A 22016-nucleotide genomic window follows, 5' to 3' on the forward strand; every position below is an offset into this window, starting at 1 on the left:
TGTGTGTGTGTGTGTGTGTGTGTGTGTGTGTGTGTGTTGTGTCATCTGTGCTGGGTCAAACAATGTTAAATCAGCAGACCAGTATAAAACCAGTTGGGCATACTATGGTGTTCATGCTGGATCTCCTGGCTGAATCCAGTTTGCCCATATGCCCCTACTGGGAACACTGGGCTCCCAGTAAGAGGATGTGGTGGTCCCCTCGGTGGGTGAGTCCAGGGGAGGAAGAGTGACTAGCATGGAGTGTGTAAGGGGCTGAGCTGCAGAAGCTGCAGAAGGTTGAGCTGATGTTGCAGCAGCTGTGTGTGTGTGTGTGTGTGCGCGTGCACGTGTGCGTGCATGTGTGCGTGAGTCCTTACTGAGTGCAGCTGCAACTTGTTAGGTAAACATTTACCAGGTATGAATTGACAGCAAACCAAATAAATCCGGGCTATAGCGCCCCTGCTGGCTCATGTGTGTATGACGAGCAGTGTGTGCTGGCTGTATTCAGCTGCACGCTGGAGTAACGATGGTTATATATGATGCAGGTTATATGACGCAATAAGCGGTCACTGAACCCTGCTATTTAGTCATGTTGTGGTATTTCATGTAAAGCTGTCAAAGGTCAGAATGTAAAAGTGCAAAGGTCAGAATGTAAAAGTGTAAAGGTCAGAATGTAAAAGTGTAAAGGTCAGAATGTAAAAGTGTAAAGGTCAGAATGTAAAAGTGCAAAGGTCAGAATGTAAAAGTGTAAAGGTCAGAATGTAAAAGTGTAAAGGTCAGAATGTAAAAGTGTAAAGGTCAGCATGTAAAAGTGTAAAGGTCAGAATGTAAAAGTGTAAAGGTTGGGTTGTAGCGTAGCTGAGGTCCAGGACTCTGCCAGCCGGGCTTGGTGCCTGGGAGGACTTCCAGGAAACCTTCAGAAGTGTACATCATCCAGTGTGAACGGCTGTGAGCTTGCTCTTCATCGTGTGTCTCTCAGGGTTGTGTCATGCTTTCTACCTGGTGGTCTCATCAGGACTCGCTGGTCTTTCATAGACGGTCTTGTTTCATCTGCTGTCGTCTGTCTACACACACCGTGTCTGTCTGTCTGTCTGTCTGTCTGTCTGTCTGTCTGTCTGTCTACACACACCGTGTCTGTCTGTCTGTCTGTCTGTCTGTCTGTCTGTCTGTCTGTCTGTCTGTCTGTCTGTCTACACACACCGTGTCTGTCTGTCTGTCTGTCTGTCTGTCTGTCTGTCTGTCTGTCTGTCTGTCTGTCTGTCTGTCTACACACACCGTGTCTGTCTGTCTGTCTGTCTGTCTGTCTGTCTGTCTGTCTGTCTGTCTGTCTGTCTGTCTGTCTGTCTGTCTACACACACCGTGTCTGTCTGTCTGTCTGTCTGTCTGTCTGTCTACACACACCGTGTCTGTCTGTCTGTCTGTCTGTCTGTCTGTCTGTCTGTCTGTCTGTCTACACACACCGTGTCTGTCTGTCTGTCTGTCTGTCTGTCTGTCTGTCTGTCTGTCTGTCTGTCTGCTCGCAGCTGTGCTGGAGGACCGATGCTCTGTTCAGTTCCTCTCACACACCCATCTGATCTTATACCACACACACCAGCAACCCCACCCTCACACACCACCATCACACACCAGCAGCCCCACCCTCACACATCAGCACCACACACCAGCAGCCCCACCCTCGCACATCAGCACCACACACCAGAGGCCCCACCCTCACACATCACCACCACACAACAGCAACCCCACCCTCGCACATCAGCACCACACACCAGCAGCCTCAACTTCACACATCAGCACCACACACCAGCAGCCCCACCCTCACACATCAGCACCACACACCAGCAACCCCACCCTCACACATCAGCACCACACATCAACAACCCCACCCTCGCACATCAGCACCACACACCAGCAGCCTCAACTTCACACATCAGCACCACACACCAGCAGCCCCACCCTCACACATCAGCACCACACATCAACAACCCCACCCTCGCACATCAGCACCACACACCAGCAGCCCCACCCTCACACATCAGCACCACACATCAACAACCCCACCCTCGCACATCAGCACCACACACCAGCAGCCCCACCCTCACACATCAGCACCAAACATCAACAACCCCACCCTCGCACATCAGCACCACACACCAGCAGCCCCACCCTCACACATCAGCACCACACATCAACAACCCCACCCTCGCACATCAGCACCACACACCAGCAACCCCACCCTCACACATCAGCACCACACATCAACAACCCCACCCTCGCACATCAACACCACACACCAGCAGCCCCACCCTCACAGCTCCTCTCATCAGCACCGCACACCAAATACAGCTTGTGTGTGTGTGTGTGTGTGTGTGTGTGTGTGTGTGTGTGTGTGTGTGTGTGTGTGTGTGTGTGTGTGTGTGTGTGTGTGTGTGTGCCTACCTTCTCTCTCTATAGCGGTGGTAGGTAACCAGTTGACTCCACTCTTACAGTCACTTGTTAGATTTTAAAACTCTTAGCTTTCACTTCCAGTGGGCACAAAACACTGAGCACTATCACCCAATCACAACACACATACAGCATCAATAAGTCACAACACACATACAGCATCAATCAATCAATCAATCACAACACACATACAGTATCACCCAATCACAACACACATACAGCATTAATCAATCAATCACAACACACATACAGTATCACCCAATCACAACACACAGACAGTATCACTCAATCACAACACACATACAGTATCACCCAATCACAACACACATACAGTATGACCCAATCACAACACACATACAGCATCAATCAATCAATCACAACACACAGACAGTATCACCCAATCACAACACACAGACAGTATCACTCAATCACAACACACCTACAGTATGACCCAATCACAACACACATACAGCATCAATCAATCACAACACACATACAGCATCAATCAATCAATCACAACACACATACAGTATCACCCAATCACAACACACATACAGTATGACCCAATCACAACACACATACAGCATCAATAAGTCACAACACACATACAGCATCAATCAATCAATCACAACACACATACAGTATCACCCAATCACAACACACATACAGTATGACCCAATCACAACACACATACAGCATCAATCAATCAATCAATCACAACACACAGACAGTATCACCCAATCACAACACACATACAGTATCACTCAATCACAACACACCTACAGTATGACCCAATCACAACACACATACAGCATCAATCAATCACAACACACATACAGCATCAATCAATCAATCACAACACACATACAGTATCACCCAATCACAACACACATACAGTATCACCCAATCACAACACACATACAGCATCAATCAATCACAACACAACTACAGTATGACCCAATCACAACACACATACAGCATCAATCAATCAATCACAACACACATACAGTATCACCCAATCACAACACACATACAGCATCAATCAATCAATCACAACACACATACAGTATCACCCAATCACAACACACATACAGTATCACCCAATCACAACACACATACAGTATGACCCAATCACAACACACATACAGTATCAATCAATCAATCACAACACACAGACAGTATCACCCAATCACAACACACATACAGCATCAATCAATCACAACACACATACAGTATCACCCAATCACAACACACATACAGCATCAATCAATCACAACACACATACAGCATCAATCAATCAAAACACACAGACAGTATCACCCAATCACAACACACATACAGTATCACCCAATCACAACACACATACAGTATGACCCAATCACAACACACATACAGCATCAATCAATCACAACACACATACAGCATCAATCAATCACAACACACAGACAGTATCACCCAATCACAACACACATACAGTATCACCCAATCACAACACACATACAGCATCAATCAATCACAACACACATACAGTATGACTCAATCACAACACAACTACAGTATGACCCAATCACAACACACATACAGCATCAATCAATCAATCACAACACACAGACAGTAACACCCAATCACAACACACATACAGTATGACCCAATCACAACACACATACAGTATCACTCAATCACAACACACAGACAGTATGACCCAATCACAACACACATACAGTATGACCCAATCACAACACACATACAGCATCAATCAATCACAACACACAGACAGTATGACCCAATCACAACACACATACAGTATCACCCAATCACAACACACATACAGTATGACCCAATCACAACACACATACAGCATCAATCAATCACAACACACAGACAGTAACACCCAATCACAACACACATACAGTATCACTCAATCACAACACACCTACAGCATCAATCAATCACAACACACCTACAGTATGACCCAATCACAACACACATACAGCATCAATCAATCACAACACACAGACAGTATCACCCAATCACAACACACATACAGTATGACCCAATCACAACACACATACAGTATGACCCAATCACAACACACATACAGCATCAATCAATCACAACACACAGACAGTATCTCCCAATCACAACACACATACAGTATGACCCAATCACAACACACATACAGCATCAATCAATCACAACACACAGACAGTATGACCCAATCACAACACACAGACAGTATCACCCAATCACAACACACAGACAGCATCAATCAATCACAACACACAGACAGTATGACCCAATCACAACACACATACAGTATGACCCAATCACAACACACATACAGCATCAATCAATCACAACACACAGACAGTATCACCCAATCACAACACACATACAGTATCACCCAATCACAACACACATACAGTATGACCCAATCACAACACACACATTATCACCCAATCACAACACACATACAGTATCACCCAATCACAACACACATACAGTATCACCCAATCACAACACACATACAGCATCAATCAATCACAACACACAGACAGTAACACCCAATCACAACACACATACAGTATCACTCAATCACAACACACCTACAGCATCAATCAATCACAACACACCTACAGTATGACCCAATCACAACACACATACAGCATCAATCAATCACAACACACAGACAGTATCACCCAATCACAACACACATACAGTATGACCCAATCACAACACACATACAGCATCAATCAATCACAACACACAGACAGTATCTCCCAATCACAACACACATACAGTATGACCCAATCACAACACACATACAGCATCAATCAATCACAACACACAGACAGTATGACCCAATCACAACACACAGACAGTATGACCCAATCACAACACACAGACAGCATCAATCAATCACAACACACAGACAGTATGACCCAATCACAACACACATACAGTATGACCCAATCACAACACACATACAGCATCAATCAATCACAACACACAGACAGTATCACCCAATCACAACACACATACAGTATCACCCAATCACAACACACATACAGTATGACCCAATCACAACACACACATTATCACCCAATCACAAAACACATACAGTATCACCCAATCACAACACACATACATTATGACCCAATCACAACACATACATTATCACCCAATCACAACACACAGACAGTATCACCCAATCACAACACACATACAGTATGACCCAATCACAACACATACATTATCACCCAATCACAACACACAGACAGTATCACCCAATCACAACACACATACAGTATGACCCAATCACAACACATACATTATCACCCAATCACAACACACAGACAGTATCACCCAATCACAACACACATACAGTATCAACCGATGACAACACACAGACAGTATCAACCAATCACAACACACATACAGCATCAATCAATCACAACACACAGACAGTATCACCCAATCACAACACACATACAGTATCACCCAATCACAACACACATACAGTATGACCCAATCACAACACACATACAGCATCAATCAATCACAACACAATACAGCATCAATCAATCACAACACACAGACAGTATCACCCAATCACAACACACATACAGTATGACCCAATCACAACACACATACAGCATCAATCAATCACAACACACATACAGCATCAATCAATCACAACACACAGACAGTATCACCCAATCACAACACACATACAGTATCACCCAATCACAACACACATACAGTATGACCCAATCACAACACATACATTATCACCCAATCACAACACACAGACAGTATCACCCAATCACAACGCACATACAGTATGACCCAATCACAACACATACATTATCACCCAATCACAACACACAGACAGTATCACCCAATCACAACGCACAGACAGTATCACCCAATCACAACACACATACAGTATCAACCGATGACAACACACAGACAGTATCACCCAATCACAACACACATACAGTATCAACCGATGACAACACACAGACAGTATCAACCAATCACAACATACCTGCAGTATCACCAAGTATCTCTGTTCCTTTCATCCTATGTCATCTTTCCATCTTTCTCTTTGTGTGTATGTGTGTGTGTGTGTGTGTGTGTGTGTGTGTGTGTAGGACTCAGAAGGTGTAGCCATCATGCTAGGTGTATGTAGCAGTGGACTGCTGGTCTACAGAGACAGATTGAGGATCAATCGCTTTGCTTGGCCAAAGATCCTCAAAATCTCCTACAAGAGAAACAACTTCTACATCAAGATCAGACCAGGAGAGGTACACACACACACACACACACACCACCACTTGCTTGCTTGCTGGTTGTCCATGGTGCCCGATGATGACCATCTTCTTCTATTTGTGGGTCCTTTGAGGACTCAGATAGCAGAAGAAGATACCTGCGCAGCAGAGATGGTTTTTAAAGTGTCATGGGGGGTGCGCTTCTCCCAACGCCACATGACTTGATTGTAGAGGAGATGGTTCTGATGGCAAGGGGGATCCCTAGATGACCGGCACCTCCTCACAACTGCAGGGGGCTGCCGGAAATCCAGTTTTTCAGAAACCGCCTCGAAGCGTGCCGCCACAGCTTGCTTTTCTGTTGGGGTAAGCTCCCTTAGCCTTATGTCTTCCAGACTTACCCACAAGGCAGCGGGGCAGTGGTTGATAGGTGCCAGGATGTGTCCACCAGGGTGGGCCTGCACACCATATCTCTGGGGCCCACTGCTGCTCCGAGATCCCCTGCCAAGTTAGCCTGGGGCCGCAAGACCCCAGTTACCATGTGTGGCCACGGGGAGGCCCGGCAGGAGTCTTGGTGAAGGAGAGGCTATGTACTGGCAAGGGAAGGCTTACACGCTAGCATGCTTCCCTATTCGCCACAAAGGCTAGCCAGCGGCAGCAAGCTAAGGGCAGGAAGGACACAAGCGGGTTGGAAGAACACATGCACCTTCCCTCCAACTACACACTGCTGCACTAGACGCATCACAACACTCTGTGTGTATGTACACACACACACACACACACACACACACACACACACACACACACACACACACACACACACACACACACACACACACACACACACACACACACATACATATGCATAGATAAACAAACACAAACAGAATGTGATCTCTAAAATATGTCCCACTTGTCTCATAATATAAGTATCCTACAAGTCCTGCAAATATTGTATAAGCCCAGTTATATGGCCTGGTGGCCTGTCCAGGGTGTCTCCCCGCCTGCCGCCCAATGACTGCTGGGATAGGCTCCAGTGACCCTGAGAGAAGGATAAGTGGTTTGGATGATGGATGGATGGGAGTTATATCCCAGCTGGTTTCAGCTAAAGTAAAAGAATAAAAAGTGCTGCTGTCTTTATTGGCATGGGAGACAAACTTCATCCATTGACAGCCTTATCAATGGCCGTCTCCAGCAACAGACTGGACTCCAACAGTGGCTAGCTGCTTTGGAGCCACCCAGCCCAATCTCAGCTCAGGGGGATGCCCTCTCTTGGGCTTCGGAGGTAAAAGTAAAGAGGAGAAGGGTTTGCTTCCTGTCTTCGACCCAGAGACGGGCTACGATGCTCTGCCACTCTGGAACTTTTTTTACACCGCTAGCCGCATAAACAGTAGCTGAGAATGTGGCCCCCACCACGCAATGGCCTGCACATGAACCCGGAGCTGTGCCGCTGATCAAGAAACCCTCGGCCCCAAGCCCCAACTCTGAAACCCACCTGTCCATATCTCCGGAGGGAAAGCATCCACGGTTGCAAGCTCCTACCATCAAACCGGATACCCACGATGCAGGCCATGTCTTTACTGCTACCTCCGCTGCTCATCATGTGAACCCTGCACTTTGTGTGGTCCCACCGGTGGTCAACTACACGGAAGACTTCAGTCCCCCACTTTGAGCCACCTAATCTCTCTGTCTACAGTGGTGGCTGTGTAGATGGGGAGCCTGAGGTCCTCCTGGTTGGTGATTCCAGAATTAGATCTGTTTAAGTTCCAAATGGAATCACCTGCTGCCTTAACTGGTGCAAAAATCTGGAACATTGTTGAACTTTTCCCCACTTTCATTGACTGCCACACAACTGCCCTAATGGTTATTGTGCACAGCGCCACAAACGACAGTAAGCTCAAACAGTCTGTTAAACTACAGTGGGACTTTGAGACACTGGCAGAAATGGTCAAGAGCGTCAGAAAAATATGCATTTTTTTCTGGTCCCATTCCTACACCGAGGAAATCCCGACAGTGTGCAGACAGTGTCTAGAGCAGTGGTTCCCAGCCCTTTTCTCAAGGGCCCCTATTTTACCATTGTATAGACTGAGGACCCCCCACCGCCACTCCCACCCCACCCACATACAGTTACAAAAAAAGGGGAGGGGCAAAACTCCCTGGGTTGACCCACCATCTCAGGGTGTTTAGTAGTCTGGTGTCGCTGCAGTTTGCAGGGTTTCATACTTTCATTTGCCAATTTGTCACCACAGATGACACATTCAGTTCTAATGTTGTCCATTGCGTCCATGAAGCCAATCTCAATATAACTGTGTTGGTAATTCCTCTTTGTTTCTTTTTGAGAAATTCAGCATTCTCTTCCTTGACACTTGGCCATTTTTACATCAGCCCCTTTTTTTCTTTTCTTTCTTTTTTTTTGTGTGACTATGTACTAGCTAATTTAGCTGGCTTGCTCTGCTAGTTTAGCCTCGTGAATACTGCTGGTGTTCACGTGTACACGCACCCTTATCCTCGTGAGATTTTTTCAAGTTTATGTCTTTCTTAGTTTTCTAAATAAATAAAAATATAAATTTCTAAGATAACCCTTCAATTTTGTTGTCTTCTTCAGAGAAATGAATTAAATGCTGAGATGTATGTATTTTATATATAGAAAAGTTCTTATACCCTTAAAACTCAAGAAGGCTTCATGACCCCCCCCCCCCATGGAGTTTGGCGATGAAATTGGTTCAGTTTTGTTTTTTACAACTCAGAAATATTGTCAAAATCAGTTCTGGATTGCCTAAGAACATCATAGAGCAAATCATCCATGCTTTTAATATTTTAAGCCAAATTTGAATTGGGATGTCAAACTTGTTCTTTTTTTTTAAGTTGATGTTCTTTCTAATGGTGTAAACAGCCCTTCTTGCCTTGTCTCTGAGGTAGTTCAGTGTTCGTGAAGTCACCTGTGGTGCTGCTGTTTAGGCAATGTAGGTATAGCTTTATGTATGTTCTAGAGCAATCACATCTAGAAAGAATTTATATTTGTGATTCTGGAGGCTGGGTCTTTTTTGGAATATCATCAAAAAGACATGCATGTTAGGGTTAATACGCCTGTCTTGCCCCTGACCGAGGCATGGTAAGACGAACCGGAGGTGGTCCCCGGGCACTGCACAGCGGCTGCCCACTGCTCCTAGCTACACAGCTAGGATGGGTTACATGCAGAGGAAGATTTCCCCACAGGGATCAATAAAGTGATAAAATAAAAATAATTTTTGTCTTGGGTATATTCACTGTCAGGCCCAGGTCTGGGAGAATTGGTGGAGGAGATCAAGGTGCTGTTGTAGCCCTTCTTTGGTTGGAGACAGGAGCACCAGATTGTCTGCAAACAGTAGACATTTGACTTCTGTGTCTACTGGGCTGATGCCAGGCACTGGAGACTGTTCGAATGCCTTCACCAGTTCATTGATATGTTGAAGAGGGTCGGACTCAACATGCATCCCTGTCTGACACCCCAGCTTTGGGGAAAGTAGTCTGTTTTTTTGCCTATTTTGACAGCACATTTCTTGTTTGTGTACTTTGAGTTTATAATGCCGTAGGTCCCCCCCCCCACACCACTTTCCAAGTTTGTACAGCAGACCCCCATGCCAAATTAAATCGAGGGCTTTTTTGAAATCAACAAAGCAGGAGAATAACCTGCTTTAGTTTTTGTTTATTTGGTTGTCAATTAGGGTGCTGAGGGTGACGATATGGTCTGTTGTATGATAATTTGGTAAAAAGCCAGTTTGGGATTTGCTCAGGACATTATTTTCAGTAAGGACATGTAGGAGTCTGCGGTTGATGATCACACAGGATTTTCCCGAGGTTGCTGTTGACAGATTCCACATGAGTTATTGGGGTCAAATTTATCTCCACTTTTCTACTCAGTCCTTGGTTCCAAATATTGGGGGAAGATCCCGGAGCCAAGGACGATGTTTAATAGTTTGTATAGCCAATTGGAATTTTGGGTCTGTGAGTTTGATCGTTTTATTTAGGAAGTCATCAACAGCACAGGCCTTCTTGGTTTTGAGTGATTTTATTTTTTCCTGTCGTTCTTTTAGTATAATTGGGGAGTCTAGTGGGTTCTGATGGTCTTTTAAAGTTGACTCTAAACTATGTAGTTTATCTTGCATGTTTTTTTGCTGTTTATTCTTCTCTATTGGACCAAAGAGATTGGAGAAGTGGTTTACCCATACATCTCCATTCTGGATGGGTAGAGCCTCATATATTTGTTTGTTTAGAGTGTTTTCCCAGAAGTGGTTTGTTTTTATGGATTCCTCAATAGCATGTAGCTGATTTCTAACATGGGGGTCCCCTTTTTCCTTACTGTATTGTTTATACTGTTTTAATGTTTCACCATAGTTGAAGATGTATGTTCTGGTCTCCTATGTGTTTGGTTTGATAGGTTTCTTAATAGATTTCTGGGGTTTTTACATTCATTATCAAACCATTTGTCATTGTTGTTATCTTTTTTTTGGCGCTTCTATTTGAGGCCTGTAGGTTTACTAAAGAGGCTGAAAGGTCATATTTATTATGAAAGCTTTCTACTCTCTTGTTTACACCTTCACTGTTATATTGAAAGGTTTTTTTTCCCCAGAAACTGGTATATGAGTGATTGTACTTGTTGCCCGATAGCATTTTGGTAGGTTTCTACATTACTTTCCTTCCATTTGTAGCCTTTTTTAATAGTATGTGGTTTGGCTGGTTTTGATACTTCATGTCTGGACGTTAATGTGTTCAGGTAGACTGGTTTTGCTGTGGTCTGACAGGGGTGTTGGTGAGTTGACTGTGAATGCTCTGAGAGATGCCAGGCTGAGGCCAGAGATGAAGTAATCTACTGTACTGTTACCCAGAGATGAGCTGTAGGTGTAGGTGTACCTACTGTGGGAGTTTCTCTCGAAGCCTTCTGTTGACTGGCCCAGTGAATGACAGAGCTGTAGGAGTTGTGACTCGTGTTTGTTTGTTGCTTTGCCGTAGTTGTGACTGGGGGGGGGGCATATTGGGGAGGGGATGTTTCCACTTCCTGGTAGGTGTTTGTCTCCCTGTGTGCTGAGAGTGTCAGGTTCTCCTCGTGTATGGGCGCTGAGGCCCCTACAGACTACAATGTGGCTATGGGACTGGAAATGGCAAAGCTCCTCCCCTAGGATGGAGAACATATGGTCTTTAAAATATGGGGATTGCATTGGGGTATGTAGGTAGTAGACAGGAGGATGTTTTTCTCGGTGGAGGTAAATGCCTTATTAATTTCTAACCAGATATAAAAAGCCCCTATTTTAATTAGCTTAATTGAGTTCTGATTTGTACCATATTAACATACCTCCCGAGTCTCTTCCCTTCCCTCTCTTTTACCTCTGTCTGTCTCTCTCATATGTCTCTCTGATCTCTCTCTGTTTTTCCACCTCTCTGTCTCTCTCTCATATCTGCCTCTCTCAGTTTGAACAGTTTGAGTCGACCATCGGGTTTAAGCTCCATAACCACCGAGCTGCTAAGAGACTCTGGAAGGTCTGTGTGGAGCATCACACTTTCTTCAGGTCTGTTATCTATCTATCTATCTATCTATCTATCTATCTATCTATCTATCTATCTATCTATCTATCTATCTATCTATCTATCTATCTATCTATCTATCTATCTATCTATCTATCTATCTATCTATCTATCTATCTATCTATCTATCTGTCTCTCTGTCTATCTGTCTATCTGTCTGTCTGTCTACCTATCTATCTATCTGTCTATCTGTCTGTCTGTCTATCTATCTATGTATCCAGCCATCCAGCCATCCGTCTTTGTCTGTCTGTCTATGAGCTGATAAAGATAAAGCAAGAAAATGAGAAAAAGGGGTCAGACAGACAGAAGTCCTTTATTACTCTCATCCTCTTGTCTTTTTTCTCATTCTCTCTCCATATGTGTCTGTGTCTTTTGCCCAGGCTGGTGTCCCCTGAGGAGCCTCCAAAGAAGTTTTTGAGTCTGGGGTCTAAGTTCAGATACAGTGGTAGAACTCAGATCCAGACCCGCCGGGCCAGTTCCCAGATTGCCCGACCGGCACCGTACTTCAGCCGCTCCACCAGCAAGAGGTACACCATGAGCCGCAGTCTGGATGGAGGTACTCATAATACACTTACCATTACTATTAGTAATACTACTAATACTACTAGTGGTACACCATGAGCCGCAGTCTAGACGGAGATACTCATACTACACTCACCAAGTATTTAAACTCATACACCTTCGTCACCTCCACTCCTTGCATCCTGACCATTCCACTGTCCTCCCTCTCATTCACACATAGGTGTTCCGTCTTCCTCCTGCTGACTTTCATTCCTCTTCTCTCCAGTGCATACCTCCACCTCTCCAGGCTCTCCTCCACCTGCACCCTACTCTCACTACAGATCACAATGTCATCTGCGAACATCATAGTCCACGGAGACTCCTGCCTAATCTCGTCCGTCAACCTGTCCATCACCACTGCAAACAAGAAAGGGCTCAGAGCCAATCCTTGATGTAATCTCACCTCCACCTTGAACCCATCTGTCATTCCAACCACTGACCTCACCACTGTCACACTTCCCTCATACATACAGTGCATCCGGAAAGTATTTACACCTCTTCACTTTCCCCACATTTTGTTAGGTTACAGCCTTATTCCAAAATGGATTAAATTCCTTTTTTTCTTATCAATCTACACACAATACCCCATAATGACAAAGCAAAAAAGGTTTTGTAGAAATGTTTGCAAATTTATTAAAAATAAAAAACTTAAATATTGCATGTACATAAGTATTCACACCCTTTGCTATGACACTCAAAATTGAGCTCAGGTTCATCCTGTTTCCTCTGATCATCCTTGAGATGTTTCTACATCTTGATTGGAGTCCACCTGTAGTAAATTCAATGGATGGGACATGATTTGGAAAGGGACACACCTGTCTATATAAGGTCCCACTGTTGACAGTGCATGTCAGAGCAGAAACCAAGCCACGAAGTCAAAGGAATTGTCTGTGGACCTCCGAGACAGGATTGTATCGAGGCACAGATCTGGGGAAGGGTACAAAACATTTCTACAACTTTGAAGGTCCTGAAGAGCACAATGGTCTCCATCATTCGTAAATGGAAGAAGTTTGGATCCACCAGGACTCTTCCTAGAGCTGGCCGCCCAGCCAAACTGAGCAATCGGGGGAGAAGGGCCTTGGTCAGGGACGTGACCAAGAACCCGAATGTCACTCTGACAGAGCTCCAGCGTTCCTCTGTGGAGATGGGAGAACCTTCCAGAAGGACAACCATCTCTGCAGCACTCCACCAATCAGGCCTTTATGGTAGAGTGGCCAGACGGAAGCCTCTGCTCAGTAAAAGGTACATGACAGCCCGCTTGGAGTTTGCCAGAAAGCACCTAAAGGACTCTCAGACCATGAGAAACAAGATTCTCTGGTCTGATGAAACCAAGATTGAACTCTTTGGCCTGAATGCCAAACGTCACGTCTGGAGGAAACAGTATGTGTTTTCTGGTTTGGTAGAGCAGCAGCAGCAGTGTGTGTTTTCTGGTTTGGTAGAGCAGCAGCAGCAGTGTGTGTTTTCTGGTTTGGTAGAGCAGCAGCAGCAGTGTGTGTTTTCTGGTTTGGTAGAGCAGCAGCAGCAGTGTGTGTTTTCTGGTTTGGTAGAGCAGCAGCAGCAGTGTGTGTTTTCTGGTTTGGTAGAGCAGCAGCAGCAGCAGTGTGTGTTTTCTGGTTTGGTAGAGCAGCAGCAGTGTGTGTTTTCTGGTTTGGTAGAGCAGCAGCAGTATGTGTTTTCTGGTTTGGTAGAGCAGCAGCAGCAGCAGCAGTGTGTGTTTTCTGGTTTGGTAGAGCAGCAGCAGCAGCAGCAGTGTGTGTTTTCTGGTTTGGTAGAGCAGCAGCAGCAGCAGCAGTATGTGTTTTCTGGTTTGGTAGAGCAGCAGCAGCAGCAGCAGTGTGTGTTTTCTGGTTTGGTAGAGCAGCAGCAGTATGTGTTTTCTGGTTTGGTAGAGCAGCAGCAGTATGTGTTTTCTGGTTTGGTAGAGCAGCAGCAGTATGTGTTTTCTGGTTTGGTAGAGCAGCAGCAGTATGTGTTTTCTGGTTTGGTAGAGCAGCAGCAGCAGTATGTGTTTTCTGGTTTGGTAGAGCAGCAGCAGCAGTATGTGTTTTCTGGTTTGGTAGAGCAGCAGCAGTATGTGTTTTCTGGTTTGGTAGAGCAGCAGCAGCAGTATGTGTTTTCTGGTTTGGTAGAGCAGCAGCAGTATGTGTTTTCTGGTTTGGTAGAGCAGCAGCAGTATGTGTTTTCTGGTTTGGTAGAGCAGCAGTATGTGTTTTCTGGTTTGGTAGAGCAGCAGCAGTGTGTGTTTTCTGGTTTGGTAGAGCAGCAGCAGCAGTGTGTGTTTTCTGGTTTGGTAGAGCAGCAGCAGTATGTGTTTTCTGGTTTGGTAGAGCAGCAGCAGTATGTGTTTTCTGGTTTGGTAGAGCAGCAGCAGCAGCGTGTGTTTTCTGGTTTAGTAGAGCAGCAGCAGTATGTGTTTTCTGGTTTGGTAGAGCAGCAGCAGTATGTGTTTTCTGGTTTGGTAGAGCAGCAGCAGTGTGTGTTTTCTGGTTTGGTAGAGCAGCAGCAGTGTGTGTTTTCTGGTTTGGTAGAGCAGCAGCAGTATGTGTTTTCTGGTTTGGTAGAGCAGCAGCAGTGTGTGTTTTCTGGTTTGGTAGAGCAGCAGCAGTATGTGTTTTCTGGTTTGGTAGAGCAGCAGTATGTGTTTTCTGGTTTGGTAGAGCAGCAGCAGCAGTATGTGTTTTCTGGTTTGGTAGAGCAGCAGCAGCAGCGTGTGTTTTCTGGTTTAGTAGAGCAGCAGCAGTGTGTGTTTTCTGGTTTGGTAGAGCAGCAGCAGCAGTATGTGTTTTCTGGTTTGGTAGAGCAGCAGCAGTATGTGTTTTCTGGTTTAGTAGAGCAGCAGCAGTATGTGTTTTCTGGTTTGGTAGAGCAGCAGCAGTATGTGTTTTCTGGTTTGGTAGAGCAGCAGCAGTGTGTGTTTTCTGGTTTGGTAGAGCAGCAGCAGTGTGTGTTTTCTGGTTTGGTAGAGCAGCAGCAGTATGTGTTTTCTGGTTTGGTAGAGCAGCAGCAGTGTGTGTTTTCTGGTTTGGTAGAGCAGCAGCAGTATGTGTTTTCTGGTTTGGTAGAGCAGCAGTATGTGTTTTCTGGTTTGGTAGAGCAGCAGCAGCAGTATGTGTTTTCTGGTTTGGTAGAGCAGCAGCAGCAGCGTGTGTTTTCTGGTTTAGTAGAGCAGCAGCAGTGTGTGTTTTCTGGTTTGGTAGAGCAGCAGCAGCAGTATGTGTTTTCTGGTTTGGTAGAGCAGCAGCAGTATGTGTTTTCTGGTTTGGTAGAGCAGCAGCAGTGTGTGTTTTCTGGTTTGGTAGAGCAGCAGCAGTGTGTGTTTTCTGGTTTGGTAGAGCAGCAGCAGTATGTGTTTTCTGGTTTGGTAGAGCAGCAGCAGTGTGTGTTTTCTGGTTTGGTAGAGCAGCAGCAGTATGTGTTTTCTGGTTTGGTAGAGCAGCAGCAGCAGTATGTGTTTTCTGGTTTGGTAGAGCAGCAGCAGCAGTATGTGTTTTCTGGTTTGGTAGAGCAGCAGCAGTGTGTGTTTTCTGGTTTGGTAGAGCAGCAGCAGCAGTGTGTGTTTTCTGGTTTGGTAGAGCAGCAGCAGCAGTATGTGTTTTCTGGTTTGGTAGAGCAGCAGCAGCAGTATGTGTTTTCTGGTTTGGTAGAGCAGCAGCAGCAGTGTGTGTTTTCTGGTTTGGTAGAGCAGCAGCAGTATGTGTTTTCTGGTTTGGTAGAGCAGCAGCAGCAGTGTGTGTTTTCTGGTTTGGTAGAGCAGCAGCAGTATGTGTTTTCTGGTTTGGTAGAGCAGCAGCAGTATGTGTTTTCTGGTTTGGTAGAGCAGCAGCAGTATGTGTTTTCTGGTTTGGTAGAGCAGCAGCAGCAGTATGTGTTTTCTGGTTTGGTAGAGCAGCAGCAGCAGTGTGTGTTTTCTGGTTTGGTAGAGCAGCAGCAGTATGTGTTTTCTGGTTTGGTAGAGCAGCAGCAGTATGTGTTTTCTGGTTTGGTAGAGCAGCAGCAGTGTGTGTTTTCTGGTTTGGTAGAGCAGCAACAGTATGTGTTTTCTGGTTTGGTAGAGCAGCAGCAGCAGTGTGTGTTTTCTGGTTTGGTAGAGCAGCAGCAGCAGTGTGTGTTTTCTGGTTTGGTAGAGCAGCAGCAGTATGTGTTTTCTGGTTTGGTAGAGCAGCAGCAGTATGTGTTTTCTGGTTTGGTAGAGCAGCAGCAGTATGTGTTTTCTGGTTTGGTAGAGCAGCAGCAGTATGTGTTTTCTGGTTTGGTAGAGCAGCAGCAGTATGTGTTTTCTGGTTTGGTAGAGCAGCAGCAGCAGTATGTGTTTTCTGGTTTGGTAGAGCAGCAGCAGTATGTGTTTTCTGGTTTGGTAGAGCAGCAGCAGTGTGTGTTTTCTGGTTTGGTAGAGCAGCAGCAGCAGCGTGTGTTTTCTGGTTTAGTAGAGCAGCAGCAGTATGTGTTTTCTGGTTTGGTAGAGCAGCAGCAGTATGTGTTTTCTGGTTTGGTAGAGCAGCAGCAGTGTGTGTTTTCTGGTTTGGTAGAGCAGCAGCAGTGTGTGTTTTCTGGTTTGGTAGAGCAGCAGCAGTATGTGTTTTCTGGTTTGGTAGAGCAGCAGCAGTGTGTGTTTTCTGGTTTGGTAGAGCAGCAGCAGTATGTGTTTTCTGGTTTGGTAGAGCAGCAGCAGTATGTGTTTTCTGGTTTGGTAGAGCAGCAGCAGCAGTATGTGTTTTCTGGTTTGGTAGAGCAGCAGCAGCAGCGTGTGTTTTCTGGTTTAGTAGAGCAGCAGCAGTGTGTGTTTTCTGGTTTGGTAGAGCAGCAGCAGCAGTATGTGTTTTCTGGTTTGGTAGAGCAGCAGCAGTATGTGTTTTCTGGTTTGGTAGAGCAGCAGCAGTATGTGTTTTCTGGTTTGGTAGAGCAGCAGCAGTGTGTGTTTTCTGGTTTGGTAGAGCAGCAGCAGTATGTGTTTTCTGGTTTGGTAGAGCAGCAGCAGCAGTATGTGTTTTCTGGTTTGGTAGAGCAGCAGCAGTGTGTGTTTTCTGGTTTGGTAGAGCAGCAGCAGTATGTGTTTTCTGGTTTGGTAGAGCAGCAGCAGTATGTGTTTTCTGGTTTGGTAGAGCAGCAGCAGCAGTATGTGTTTTCTGGTTTGGTAGAGCAGCAGCAGTGTGTGTTTTCTGGTTTGGTAGAGCAGCAGCAGCAGTGTGTGTTTTCTGGTTTGGTAGAGCAGCAGCAGTATGTGTTTTCTGGTTTGGTAGAGCAGCAGCAGCAGTATGTGTTTTCTGGTTTGGTAGAGCAGCAGCAGCAGTGTGTGTTTTCTGGTTTGGTAGAGCAGCAGTATGTGTTTTCTGGTTTGGTAGAGCAGCAGTATGTGTTTTCTGGTTTGGTAGAGCAGCAGCAGTATGTGTTTTCTGGTTTGGTAGAGCAGCAGCAGCAGTGTGTGTTTTCTGGTTTGGTAGAGCAGCAGCAGTATGTGTTTTCTGGTTTGGTAGAGCAGCAGCAGCAGTGTGTGTTTTCTGGTTTGGTAGAGCAGCAGCAGTATGTGTTTTCTGGTTTGGTAGAGCAGCAGCAGTATGTGTTTTCTGGTTTGGTAGAGCAGCAGCAGTATGTGTTTTCTGGTTTGGTAGAGCAGCAGCAGCAGTATGTGTTTTCTGGTTTGGTAGAGCAGCAGCAGTATGTGTTTTCTGGTTTGGTAGAGCAGCAGCAGTATGTGTTTTCTGGTTTGGTAGAGCAGCAGCAGCAGTGTGTGTTTTCTGGTTTGGTAGAGCAGCAGCAGCAGTGTGTGTTTTCTGGTTTGGTAGAGCAGCAGCAGCAGTGTGTGTTTTCTGGTTTGGTAGAGCAGCAGCAGCAGTGTGTGTTTTCTGGTTTGGTAGAGCAGCAGCAGCAGTGTGTGTTTTCTGGTTTGGTAGAGCAGCAGCAGCAGCAGTGTGTGTTTTCTGGTTTGGTAGAGCAGCAGCAGTGTGTGTTTTCTGGTTTGGTAGAGCAGCAGCAGCAGTGTGTGTTTTCTGGTTTGGTAGAGCAGCAGCAGTATGTGTTTTCTGGTTTGGTAGAGCAGCAGCAGCAGTGTGTGTTTTCTGGTTTGGTAGAGCAGCAGCAGCAGCAGTATGTGTTTTCTGGTTTGGTAGAGCAGCAGCAGTATGTGTTTTCTGGTTTGGTAGAGCAGCAGCAGTATGTGTTTTCTGGTTTGGTAGAGCAGCAGCAGCAGTATGTGTTTTCTGGTTTGGTAGAGCAGCAGCAGTATGTGTTTTCTGGTTTGGTAGAGCAGCAGCAGTATGTGTTTTCTGGTTTGGTAGAGCAGCAGCAGTATGTGTTTTCTGGTTTGGTAGAGCAGCAGCAGCAGTGTGTGTTTTCTGGTTTGGTAGAGCAGCAGCAGCAGTGTGTGTTTTCTGGTTTGGTAGAGCAGCAGCAGTATGTGTTTTCTGGTTTGGTAGAGCAGCAGTATGTGTTTTCTGGTTTGGTAGAGCAGCAGCAGTATGTGTTTTCTGGTTTGGTAGAGCAGCAGCAGCAGTATGTGTTTTCTGGTTTGGTAGAGCAGCAGCAGCAGTATGTGTTTTCTGGTTTGGTAGAGCAGCAGCAGCAGCAGTGTGTGTTTTCTGGTTTGGTAGAGCAGCAGCAGTATGTGTTTTCTGGTTTGGTAGAGCAGCAGCAGTATGTGTTTTCTGGTTTGGTAGAGCAGCAGCAGCAGTGTGTGTTTTCTGGTTTGGTAGAGCAGCAGCAGTATGTGTTTTCTGGTTTGGTAGAGCAGCAGCAGTATGTGTTTTCTGGTTTGGTAGAGCAGCAGCAGTATGTGTTTTCTGGTTTGGTAGAGCAGCAGCAGTATGTGTTTTCTGGTTTGGTAGAGCAGCAGCAGTATGTGTTTTCTGGTTTGGTAGAGCAGCAGCAGCAGTATGTGGTTTCTGGTTTGGTAGAGCAGCAGCAGTGTGTGTTTTCTGGTTTGGTAGAGCAGCAGCAGTGTGTGTTTTCTGGTTTGGTAGAGCAGCAGCATGTGGTTTCTGGTTTGGTAGAGCAGCAGCAGCAGCGTGTGTTTTCTGGTTTGGTAGAGCAGCAGCAGCAGTGTGTGTTTTCTGGTTTGGTAGAGCAGCAGCAGTATGTGTTTTCTGGTTTGGTAGAGCAGCAGTGTGTGTTTTCTGGTTTAGTAGAGCAGCAGCAGTATGTGTTTTCTGGTTTGGTAGAGCAGCAGCAGTATGTGTTTTCTGGTTTGGTAGAGCAGCAGTGTGTGTTTTCTGGTTTGGTAGAGCAGCAGCAGCAGCAGTATGTGTTTTCTGGTTTGGTAGAGCAGCAGCAGCAGTGTGTGTTTTCTGGTTTGGTAGAGCAGCAGCAGTGTGTGTTTTCTGGTTTGGTGGAGCAGCAGCAGTATGTGTTTTCTGGTTTGGTAGAGCAGCAGCAGTATGTGTTTTCTGATTTGGTAGAGCAGCAGCAGCAGTGTGTGTTTTCTGGTTTGGTAGAGCAGCAGCAGTATGTGTTTTCTGGTTTGGTAGAGCAGCAGCATGTGGTTTCTGGTTTGGTAGAGCAGCAGCAGCAGCGTGTGTTTTCTGGTTTAGTAGAGCAGCAGCAGCAGTATGTGTTTTCTGGTTTGGTAGAGCAGCAGCAGTATGTGTTTTCTGGTTTGGTAGAGCAGCAGCAGCAGTATGTGTTTTCTGGTTTGGTAGAGCAGCAGCAGTGTGTGTTTTCTGGTTTGGTAGAGCAGCAGCAGTATGTGTTTTCTGGTTTGGTAGAGCAGCAGTATGTGTTTTCTGGTTTGGTAGAGCAGCAGTGTGTGTTTTCTGGTTTGGTAGAGCAGCAGCAGCAGTGTGTGTTTTCTGGTTTGGTAGAGCAGCAGCAGTGTGTGTTTTCTGGTTTGGTAGAGCAGCAGCAGTATGTGTTTTCTGGTTTGGTAGAGCAGCAGCAGCAGTATGTGTTTTCTGGTTTGGTAGAGCAGCAGCAGTATGTGTTTTCTGGTTTGGTAGAGCAGCAGCAGTGTGTGTTTTCTGGTTTGGTAGAGCAGCAGCAGCAGTGTGTGTTTTCTGGTTTGGTAGAGCAGCAGCAGTATGTGTTTTCTGGTTTGGTAGAGCAGCAGCAGCAGTATGTGTTTTCTGGTTTAGTAGAGCAGCAGCAGCAGTATGTGTTTTCTGGTTTGGTAGAGCAGCAGCAGTATGTGTTTTCTGGTTTGGTAGAGCAGCAGCAGCAGTGTGTGTTTTCTGGTTTGGTAGAGCAGCAGCAGTGTGTGTTTTCTGGTTTGGTGGAGCAGCAGCAGTATGTGTTTTCTGGTTTGGTAGAGCAGCAGCAGTATGTGTTTTCTGATTTGGTAGAGCAGCAGCAGCAGTGTGTGTTTTCTGGTTTGGTAGAGCAGCAGCAGTATGTGTTTTCTGGTTTGGTAGAGCAGCAGCATGTGGTTTCTGGTTTGGTAGAGCAGCAGCAGCAGCGTGTGTTTTCTGGTTTGGTAGAGCAGCAGCAGCAGTATGTGTTTTCTGGTTTGGTAGAGCAGCAGCAGTATGTGTTTTCTGGTTTGGTAGAGCAGCAGCAGCAGTATGTGTTTTCTGGTTTGGTAGAGCAGCAGCAGTGTGTGTTTTCTGGTTTGGTAGAGCAGCAGCAGTATGTGTTTTCTGGTTTGGTAGAGCAGCAGTATGTGTTTTCTGGTTTGGTAGAGCAGCAGTGTGTGTTTTCTGGTTTGGTAGAGCAGCAGCAGCAGTGTGTGTTTTCTGGTTTGGTAGAGCAGCAGCAGTGTGTGTTTTCTGGTTTGGTAGAGCAGCAGCAGTATGTGTTTTCTGGTTTGGTAGAGCAGCAGCAGCAGTATGTGTTTTCTGGTTTGGTAGAGCAGCAGCAGTATGTGTTTTCTGGTTTGGTAGAGCAGCAGCAGTGTGTGTTTTCTGGTTTGGTAGAGCAGCAGCAGCAGTGTGTGTTTTCTGGTTTGGTAGAGCAGCAGCAGTATGTGTTTTCTGGTTTGGTAGAGCAGCAGCAGCAGTATGTGTTTTCTGGTTTGGTAGAGCAGCAGCAGTATGTGTTTTCTGGTTTGGTAGAGCAGCAGCAGCAGTATGTGTTTTCTGGTTTAGTAGAGCAGCAGCAGCAGTATGTGTTTTCTGGTTTGGTAGAGCAGCAGCAGCAGTGTGTGTTTTCTGGTTTGGTAGAGCAGCAGCAGTATGTGTTTTCTGGTTTGGTAGAGCAGCAGCAGCAGTATGTGTTTTCTGGTTTGGTAGAGCAGCAGCAGTTTGTGTTTTCTGGTTTGGTAGAGCAGCAGCAGTATGTGTT

At 45.7% G+C, this 22016-nt stretch overlaps 1 protein-coding gene across 1 annotated transcript in view; it reads left to right on the forward strand.

Moving 5' to 3' along the window:
• The window catches only part of LOC130129680 (protein 4.1-like), a gene marked incomplete at its 3' end in the record, with an annotated part of 176054 nt that overhangs the window by 56657 nt on the left and 97381 nt on the right, over nucleotides 1-22016 (forward strand). The window contains exons 11-13 of the mRNA XM_056299267.1: nucleotides 6579-6731; nucleotides 12138-12235; nucleotides 12632-12807. Of these exons, the coding sequence (XP_056155242.1) occupies nucleotides 6579-6731; nucleotides 12138-12235; nucleotides 12632-12807 (427 nt within the window). The remainder of the gene's footprint in view (nucleotides 1-6578; nucleotides 6732-12137; nucleotides 12236-12631; nucleotides 12808-22016) is intronic.

The sequence above is a fragment of the Lampris incognitus genome, chromosome 19 (genome assembly GCF_029633865.1).
Source record: "Lampris incognitus isolate fLamInc1 chromosome 19, fLamInc1.hap2, whole genome shotgun sequence".
In the NCBI taxonomy this organism is placed as follows: domain Eukaryota; kingdom Metazoa; phylum Chordata; class Actinopteri; order Lampriformes; family Lampridae; genus Lampris; species Lampris incognitus.